Here is a 7,952-nt window from a genome sequence, read left to right on the forward strand (position 1 = left end):
TTCCTGGATAGTGACGACTTTCTCTCCAGGAAGAGCCGGATGCTGAAGGCTCTAGAGATGAATTTGAGGACTGCACTCCATAATTGGCACTAACGACATAGCTCTGCAGGGGCCTTATTTCGCCTTCAAGGGGGTCGATCGCATAAGCGAACGTGATGGAAATTGAAATCTTAAATTGCACGTGATTAGGATAGAGCCCATAAGAGGCTTAACGAAACTTACCAGCATATAAAAAAACCCCAATAAAGGAGGAAGTATCTTCATTATCATTTCTTTCTTAGTACTGAGGCCACTGAGTAACAAATAGCGTAAGAACGGTTGAAAACTTTTATTTATACTTAAATCAATTGTTTTGAATCAAAAATGGACTTTCACGCATGAGGTGAAGATGAAAGAAATGAGCTTCAAATGTGTTAAATTTGTTACAGTGGCTGGATTTTTAGTTAATTATGGGCTTAATTAGGAACTGGATTGCCCATATTAATCTAGTTTTTTTGCCCTAGTCATGGGGTTGTTCACAGAGGAGCGGGATGAAGGGAGTTCTGTATCTGAAAATGTACGCCTTATGAGGTTTTCAGCGAAAAATAGCCATTCAACGACTTAATAAAACGCATAACAATTATCAATTTATAAACATCTGGTTAAAGAGAGGCAGAAGGTTGGCGTAACGAATCAGGTAAAAGTTATTCTGCTGCAACCAATTATTTGGGGAAGTAGGTGCAGAATCTTATGAATTTCATTTTCACAATAATTTATTTCAGCTGACCAACGTCCCTTCCGATTTTTATTGACTGACCGCGTTTCGACATCAAAGATTGTTTCGCTGATACATGCAAAATCCTCTCGCATACGTTTCAATACATGAATTACATGTTTGATTGCCCGAGTCGCAACTCACTTCACAAATCAGCTATTTCCTTAAAATGCATGTTGAAATTTCGGTATATATCTTATTGTGTTTGTTTTTGGGCCGTTCATCGGCCCTATTTGATGACGGTGAGTAGCAGATGTGGCCTTTCTTCGAAAATCGCCGAAACTTTCATTTCAGACTATGATCTAAACTGCAAAGGGAAAACCTTTAAAAACGTAACTTTAACAGCATATTACCCAGATTATTCCGACTCAGACCACGGATTTGCCTATGAAGACAAAAGAGGAAAGAAACTAAAGACTTTACAAGTAAGATTTAACTCAGAAACCTAAGCTGGGAAATAACCTCCTCTGCACCTCCATAGGACTACCTGGATAATAGGAGTGAATACGTTACGATAAGTATGGACGACAGACTGGGGATCCCTTATGGGACCAAGATATGTATTCCAGAGCTTAACAAGCACTATGGGCATCGAATTAGGCTGGAAGTCAGGGATAGCTCATATGATTTGATCGGCCAGGGGTACTCTAGGGCTGATATCTGTGTCAGAACCGAAATAGATAGCTACGACGGGGGTGTTAACCGGGAAATTACATTAGTTTTTGTGTAGTTGTGCTTTTGTAATAACCATTTTCCTGGGGAATTTCCGAAATTACCGGAAAATAAAATTCATTTACCCCCTTAAAGTTCCTTTGGTTATTATTTTCTCTTCAAAATACTTCTGAGTAAATACCCTCAAAATGGTAAAAGACCAGTTTGTCACAGTCTCCTACTAATCATGGCCTTACATGAAAACTCTTAGAATAAACGCATAAAGGTTTAGTTAAGAAATTATACTCTTAACTCAGTATCGATTTTTTATTAAATTAATAAAGCCAAACAAATTGATTTACAATAATGTAAAAACAAAAATATATACATATTCAAATATTGTTGCTCCTTAAATTTCAATGGAGGCTGATTTAATTGAAAAAGAATTACTTTCACATGAACCCAATATATCTATAGAAAAAAATTCTAATCGGCGACAACAAAGATCAGAACGTTACTTCGATGCAACTCCAGGCCTCCTGAAAAGTACTTGATTTGAATGTAAACAAAAATACACCAAAATCAGTCTCCCCAAGCACTTTCAGGATGCCCTTTTTTCACAATAAATTAATTTGAATGCAGGCTAATTTACTCGAAAAAAAATTTCATTACTAACTGCCATAAATGCTTCGCAAGTCCGGAACCGTCTCTTTAAGTTCCTTTTTGGCGATGGATATCTGAGGCAGATTGTTGATTTTCACTTCTTTCTTGAACAATTGTCCCATACTTTTACCTATCAGCTGTAAAGCAAATAAATAAAAAATACAAAATAACAAAAAGCAATTAAAACTAACATTCCCTGTCAGTTTCTTAAACAAGTCTTTTTTGACCTTTTCCACTTTATTGCCCTTGCTGGTGCTTCCGGAAATTCGTTCATCCAACTTTTGCAAGTCTACGGGATTGACTCCAGGGATTTGCTGCATCATCTGTAGTCATTTTTAGATAAAAAAAAAACATTTTAAATTGTTATCGTCAGATTACCCCTAAGACTTCGACAAATGAAGGCCGCAGCATTTCGTACACTTGAGCGCCTAAAGTTAGCAAAGAACTCTGATTAGCTTCGTGCTGTCCGTGTAAAATTAGTGCATTCAAGACACCGGCCATAATATGTGTGGCCATTTCTCCAGTCAAAGAAGCGTCGATTGTCAACTAATTAATACTTTATTTATAACTTAATTCATCTAATAATTCTCGCTTACCTGTCGTACTATAGGCCCAGTCAGTTGAGTAGCTTTAAACGATGCGGTGCTATCAATCCAGCTCAACGCTCCCAGTACAGTCAGTACAATCGACTGGCAGGTTTTATCATTCCTCAACAATATCAAACCTAAATCGATAGACAAATTAATGCAAAATTACAACACTTCTTTAACTTACCTAAATCAGAGATTACTTCTGCAGTTAAATTGGACCGTGTGGAAGGTGGAGTGGGAGAATTACTTAACTCCTCGGTTTCCATAGTCGCCGAGCTACCTTCAGGAATGAGGCCACCGCCTACTAGACCTACTTTAAGCAAGTCCAAGTATTCCCTCGTGAGGGCTCTAGTTAAATAATCTTCAAGAACTTCCTTTGTGTCTGCATCATCTTCCTGCACTTCGCGATTCCTAAATTCTATCACTCGTTGCCAATTGCCATGCAATTTGTTCAAATCTGCATACATAAAAAATTACTACTACAATTATATGATAATAGAGACCGTTATCGGCAATTGGCCCGTTGGACTCACTTAAAGTGGGTATTTATTTGACGTTTTAAAGTGACATTAATTTGGAGTTAGGGGGTGAATCATAAAATTTTTTGAAACGTATTTTTAAACATCCTCCTTCAAATCTTAATATACGCGTTTTCCTCCAACTAGCCTTTTAATAAAATCTAAGGAAATTTAAGGTGGTTCATTTTAAAATGTAAGTATGAGTCTTCCAGTGACGGTACTAAATTTTAAACTGAGTTATTCAAAATATACTTTGAGTTAAGTTTAGAAATTAGAGATGTTGTTAAAACGGCATCTACACCATTAAAGTTGGATGTGGCAAGTTAAAGTAACTATATGAAAATATTCAGGAGTTCCAATACATCTATCAATAATTTTTAGACATCCTGTATATTGACCAACTTACATATTGGAGCCATGTGAGCTATAACCGGCAACACTACCACATCATAATGTGGAGTGGGACATGAGTATATGAAGGATTTTAAAAACACCCTGATAATGGGCCTCAGTCTATGGTCTGGTATGCACTAAAAATTAAAAAAATAACTAAAAAAACACTGCTATTATGAAAGCATTACTCACTTGCAGACACGACAAAATGCTATTAATAATTGCTAAAGCTAGATCTGGAATATTGTACAAGTCTCTGCCGAGGGAAGGCCCCATAGAGCCAACCATATGGTAGCAGCTCTCATGAAGACTAGTAAGGAAACATTGCATTCTCTCCAAGGGGCCTTGGATTGTGGGGTTATCACTGTTTTCGCTGTTGTGACCTTGGAAAGCTTTATTGGAGCTATAACAGTTAATACAGAAGTATTTGACTTACCTACTACACCTAATAAAACAGCCTTTTCCACCTCAGTCATGGCCAAACAACCTTTATAACTGTCATGAATGCGAGCTTGAACTTCCGGAATAAACATTTCATTGAAAATTTTGATAAGGGACAAAATGTGTGGGAGAAGAGGCACGACGTGAGGGGCAGCAGGATTCCGACAAACCGGATTTCCTGATTCGGTCAAAGATACTACAAAACCTCCTAAAAAATATTGATATTAGTATTTTCTGAAGAACTTAACACAAAAAAATACCTCTAGTAGCCCTTTCAGGATCGTCTGGCCAGGAGCATCGTTTAATGGCCCCCAAAACGAGATTTACACTAAAAATCAGGTTGTTCCTGTTTTGGCCACAAATATTATTAGTAGTTTCTGCGGATGGAGGTTTGTCAAGACCGATAAAAGATATGAATTCGGCAGCCCCTTTTAAAGCTCCTGCATTTACTATAGCAAGAAACTGCGCATTTGCTTCTCGCAAAATTTCTCTTGCAAACGTACTTTGCCTCTCATAATCGCCTGAAACAATTTAATATTTTTTATACTTGGAAACCACTGAAAAACTATACTGACCAAAATGATTAGAAATCAAAAGTAAAGCTTCCAATAAAGTAACTTTTTCAAAGTTGCTCAGGCAGGCTGGAGAATCAGGCAAAGACAAATTCTCCACTGTTGCCTTGATTTGATCAAACACTGGCAATAACAGCAAAGGATATTTATTTCCTAAAAACTCCCCTATAACTAAAACCATTTAATAATCTCCACAAAATTACAAACCAATTTTGACAATCAAAGACGACGCGTGCTTGCGCAAATTTTTCAAATGCTTAGACCTGTTTGCACCCTTATTCTCGCCATCAGGCAAATATACAAGAGTGGCGAATATTTTTTCTAACACTTGTGGCAAAAGGGCGGCACCTGATGCGGCCACTGAATTTGCTGCCGGCGCCATTTGACCAGTGGACATGCTCAGGAAAACAAATAGGGCAGAAATGCAAGTCAGCAATGTGGAAATAATTAACGGATTTACTGGATGATATGTCAGGCACATTTGTAACAGTCTCAAGCCGACTGTTATTGGAGGCCTTTCTGGATTTTGCAGTACTCTGAATAGAACAACTATTATGTAATAAGTGATATATTTAGTATTAAGTACATACCTGCTTAAAACGCTTTCAATGAAATTCGCCAAAGCCTCCCATTCCTGATAAAACGGATCAGAAAAAGTTATATTGTAGGTGGTATTTGGCACTGAAAGGCATTTTAATAGCCACTGCTCCAGATAATTGAAAGTCACTAATGGGGCCACTATAGTTGCTTGCCTGAAATATTGATAAATTAAAATAAATCAACACTGGGGATGAAAGTTTTACCTAAATGAATCCAAAAGATCTGAACGACAGCGATAAAAATAGGCCGCAAACTCTTCTTCACTATCAAAATCCACTTTTGCATATGCAACTGTCTCAGTGATGTCAGTGCTAGTGGGACTTTTTCCTACTGGATAATTAAATTTTATAATCTTTTGGGCAGTGCATTGCACCCACTGAGGAATACATGAGAGGAAAATTGGATCCCGTGATACCTAGGGATATTTGAAGATCAGAAAAATTCATAAATTTCATTGAACAATTTACCTGCTCATGCTTTAACATCATATTCCACAGAGGATTTGCCAAATGAGCCAGAACCAAACTGGGGTGAGTACTGTAGGCCAAAATTGCTTCTAGAAATAAGGAGAAGTTGATAGGTCTGAATGTAGGATCCTTGGAGTAGAGGGTGCATAGTTGTGTGGTCAATCCTCCGAGAACCTTAAAATGAACTACATATGTAAATTTTGCAGAGAAAAGCTGGAAATGTTTATCTTCTATGGGGATTCTTCTCAGCCCAGTGGCAACTTCAAATCCCAGTGATATATAAATGGGATGAGTAGATTTATTAGTGTTCATCTTTCAGTGTCAAAATCAATGCCCAATCTAAATTTAATAGTTTATGAATCCTGCTTAAAACATTCACAAATCTTAAAATCCTGATATTTGAAAGTGCTACTACCTGAATTAACTTCTTCTTAAACAGATAAAACTGTTCATCAGTCACAGAGCCTGGATTTTTGGCCACTGACACAATGCATTGCAAGGCTTCAGTATTGAATAACATCATCAATGGTTTTCTTTCCTCAATTTTGCCTTTTCGGTTCAGAATATGAGATAAACATACTGCTGCTGAATACTGAAAAGCAGTGTCATTCAACAAAAGACACAGAATTTGCAATAGCCTTCCATTCTGAGCTAAGATATGTTGCATGGAAACCCACTCTACAAAACCTGAACAAAACAATTAGTAAATTTATGTTTATTTGAATGATTTATTAACCTGTGAGGGTTAAAAGTACAACTTGGACCACTCTAGTATGGGCTCCAGACTTAAGACCATTAGAAGCTCTGAGTTGACTGACATGTAATTCAATAAGGCGTAGGAAAAAGTCAAAAATTATCGACATGTTAGCTGTTAGAGCATGATAGATATCCTTGCGTCGTTGATTGGATTCTAAGGTCTAGCAAATAATTTAATTAATTCTGAATGTGACAATTATAGAACTACTTTAATAAAGCACTTACTTGAAGTAAGGCTACATCCTCAACTAGCCTTAGAAATACAAGCAGAACAAGCTCAGTTTGAGTCTCCCCACAAGCACAAGCATCTGAGAGTTCATTTAAAAGACTAGGCCATTGTTGGGGCCACTCTCTCTTCACCATCTCAACAATAACTCTACTTAGAGCATCCTTCATGTGAGGTTCTTCACTAATACCACCAGCCGCAAGAAGTTTCATTGAATTCTCTTTTATGAATATTTTCTCTTGTTGACTAATTTGCGTCCAGCGGTATTTCACTGTGTGCTCCATTAGCTGCAGGCCAAAATGTCTGGCAATGAGAGAATTCTGAGTGTTTGCAGCCAAGAAGAGCCCTGCTTCAGCACACAAGGGAGAAGTCTCCTTGAAACTCTCACACGCCTGGTAAGCCTTTAGACGATCAGCTTGGGAGGCATTGGGGCTCATGGTGAGCTCCACTGCTCTTGCTAAATCGCCCGCTAAAGCAGTGACGTCCGCACCAGCCATTCTTTGAGGGGATCTTATAAGGAAACAGCCCCTAAAAGAACCAAAACATTGTTAACACATGTGCGGAATGATAGAAACTTTTGTATTTTGAGGTAAGCACTTTAAGTATTTGAGAAAAATATTTTAGTCGTGGGTAGGTTTATCAGTAATGGGGTTAATGAGGTTTATTCACTTACTATTAATGAGTCCTTTAAAGCATTATTTAGTAAAATATTTGTTAATGATTTAGGCTGATCCTGAATGAGGGATAGCTATTTCTTGTTTTTGATTGACTGTTGCCGGCGGCAACAGCGCTCTCTGGCGTGCCGAAGTATATGACGACATGGGTTATTACACTAGGCAAGCAATGAACTGGCAACATTGGTGATAGAGCAGTTTGGTAACTTGCAACTTTTAAACACTCGCACAATGTGAGGACAAATTTGGAATGTCGCTGAATACTTATTCAAAATTAGAAAATAAGAAAAATAATAATTAAAATTAAAATAATCTTGAAGATTTGCTGTCAGACCGGAGTTGCTCTGAGGTGGTTTTTTAAAACTTTAACTAAAACCTCATATATTATATATCCTAAAAAGCTCATAAAATTTTGATAAATAACTTGTACTTTTTAAATTACCTCAATGAAACAGTACAAATAAATATTATACAGCGACTTCCAGTACTGCTTAGCGCATTGAACAGAAGTTGTGCCGGTGTAAGAAAAATACATAAGTTTTTAAAATTATCTGATAGAGGTAAATAATTTAAGATTTTTATTTCTGAAAATCCATTAGTTTATCTGAAGTTCAGAGTTAAGAATTGAAAAGAATATTGCTAAGTAT

General features: G+C 37.1%; 2 protein-coding genes across 3 annotated transcripts; one reads left to right on the plus strand and one right to left on the minus strand.

Annotated features, from left to right (window-relative positions):
- Positions 1-596: 596 nt before the first annotated feature.
- LOC136408254 (uncharacterized) lies at positions 597-1,527 on the plus strand. Of its 2 annotated transcripts, XM_066389128.1 has the most exons (4): positions 597-676; positions 762-996; positions 1,049-1,179; positions 1,236-1,527. In XM_066389128.1, exons 2-4 carry the CDS (start codon positions 924-926, stop codon positions 1,482-1,484), a joined length of 453 nt encoding a protein of 150 aa, XP_066245225.1. In that variant the 5' UTR covers positions 597-676; positions 762-923; the 3' UTR covers positions 1,485-1,527. The 2 variants fall into 2 exon arrangements, with proteins under 2 accessions (XP_066245225.1, XP_066245224.1); XM_066389127.1 differs by lacking the exon at positions 597-676 and having other exon boundaries at positions 706-996.
- Positions 1,528-1,718: 191 nt separating this feature from the next.
- Ranbp21 (exportin-5-like protein Ranbp21) lies at positions 1,719-7,384 on the minus strand. The gene is made up of 18 exons (XM_066389548.1): positions 7,305-7,384; positions 6,631-7,159; positions 6,386-6,566; positions 6,065-6,336; positions 5,650-5,823; positions 5,386-5,597; positions 5,173-5,334; positions 4,790-5,118; positions 4,586-4,735; positions 4,271-4,531; positions 4,006-4,218; positions 3,762-3,952; positions 3,583-3,706; positions 2,843-3,115; positions 2,665-2,792; positions 2,447-2,614; positions 2,260-2,391; positions 1,719-2,205 (listed from the first exon to the last, which is right to left on the minus strand). The coding sequence occupies exons 2-18, from the start codon at positions 7,126-7,128 to the stop codon at positions 2,077-2,079; spliced, it is 3,597 nt and encodes a 1,198-aa protein (XP_066245645.1). The 5' UTR covers positions 7,129-7,159; positions 7,305-7,384; the 3' UTR covers positions 1,719-2,076.
- Positions 7,385-7,952: the final 568 nt, after the last annotated feature.

The sequence above is a fragment of the Euwallacea similis genome, chromosome 4 (assembly GCF_039881205.1).
Source record: "Euwallacea similis isolate ESF13 chromosome 4, ESF131.1, whole genome shotgun sequence".
Lineage (NCBI taxonomy): Eukaryota > Metazoa > Arthropoda > Insecta > Coleoptera > Curculionidae > Euwallacea > Euwallacea similis.

Excerpts from the sequence above, each read along its gene's own strand:
- LOC136408254 (XM_066389128.1), top strand. The coding sequence starts at position 924 with ATGCATGTTGAAATTTCGGTATATATCTTATTGTGTTTGTTTTTGGGC. Across the intron at positions 997-1,048 it reads ATCGGCCCTATTTGATGACG|ACTATGATCTAAACTGCAAA; the intron begins GTGAGTAGCAGA and ends CTTTCATTTCAG. Across the intron at positions 1,180-1,235 it reads AGAAACTAAAGACTTTACAA|GACTACCTGGATAATAGGAG; the intron begins GTAAGATTTAAC and ends GCACCTCCATAG.
- Ranbp21 (XM_066389548.1), bottom strand. The coding sequence starts at position 7,128 with ATGGCTGGTGCGGACGTCACTGCTTTAGCGGGCGATTTAGCAAGAGCA. Across the intron at positions 5,824-6,064 it reads TTAAGAAGAAGTTAATTCAG|GTTCTCGGAGGATTGACCAC; the intron begins GTAGTAGCACTT and ends GTTCATTTTAAG. Across the intron at positions 5,598-5,649 it reads TGATGTTAAAGCATGAGCAG|GTATCACGGGATCCAATTTT; the intron begins GTAAATTGTTCA and ends AAATATCCCTAG.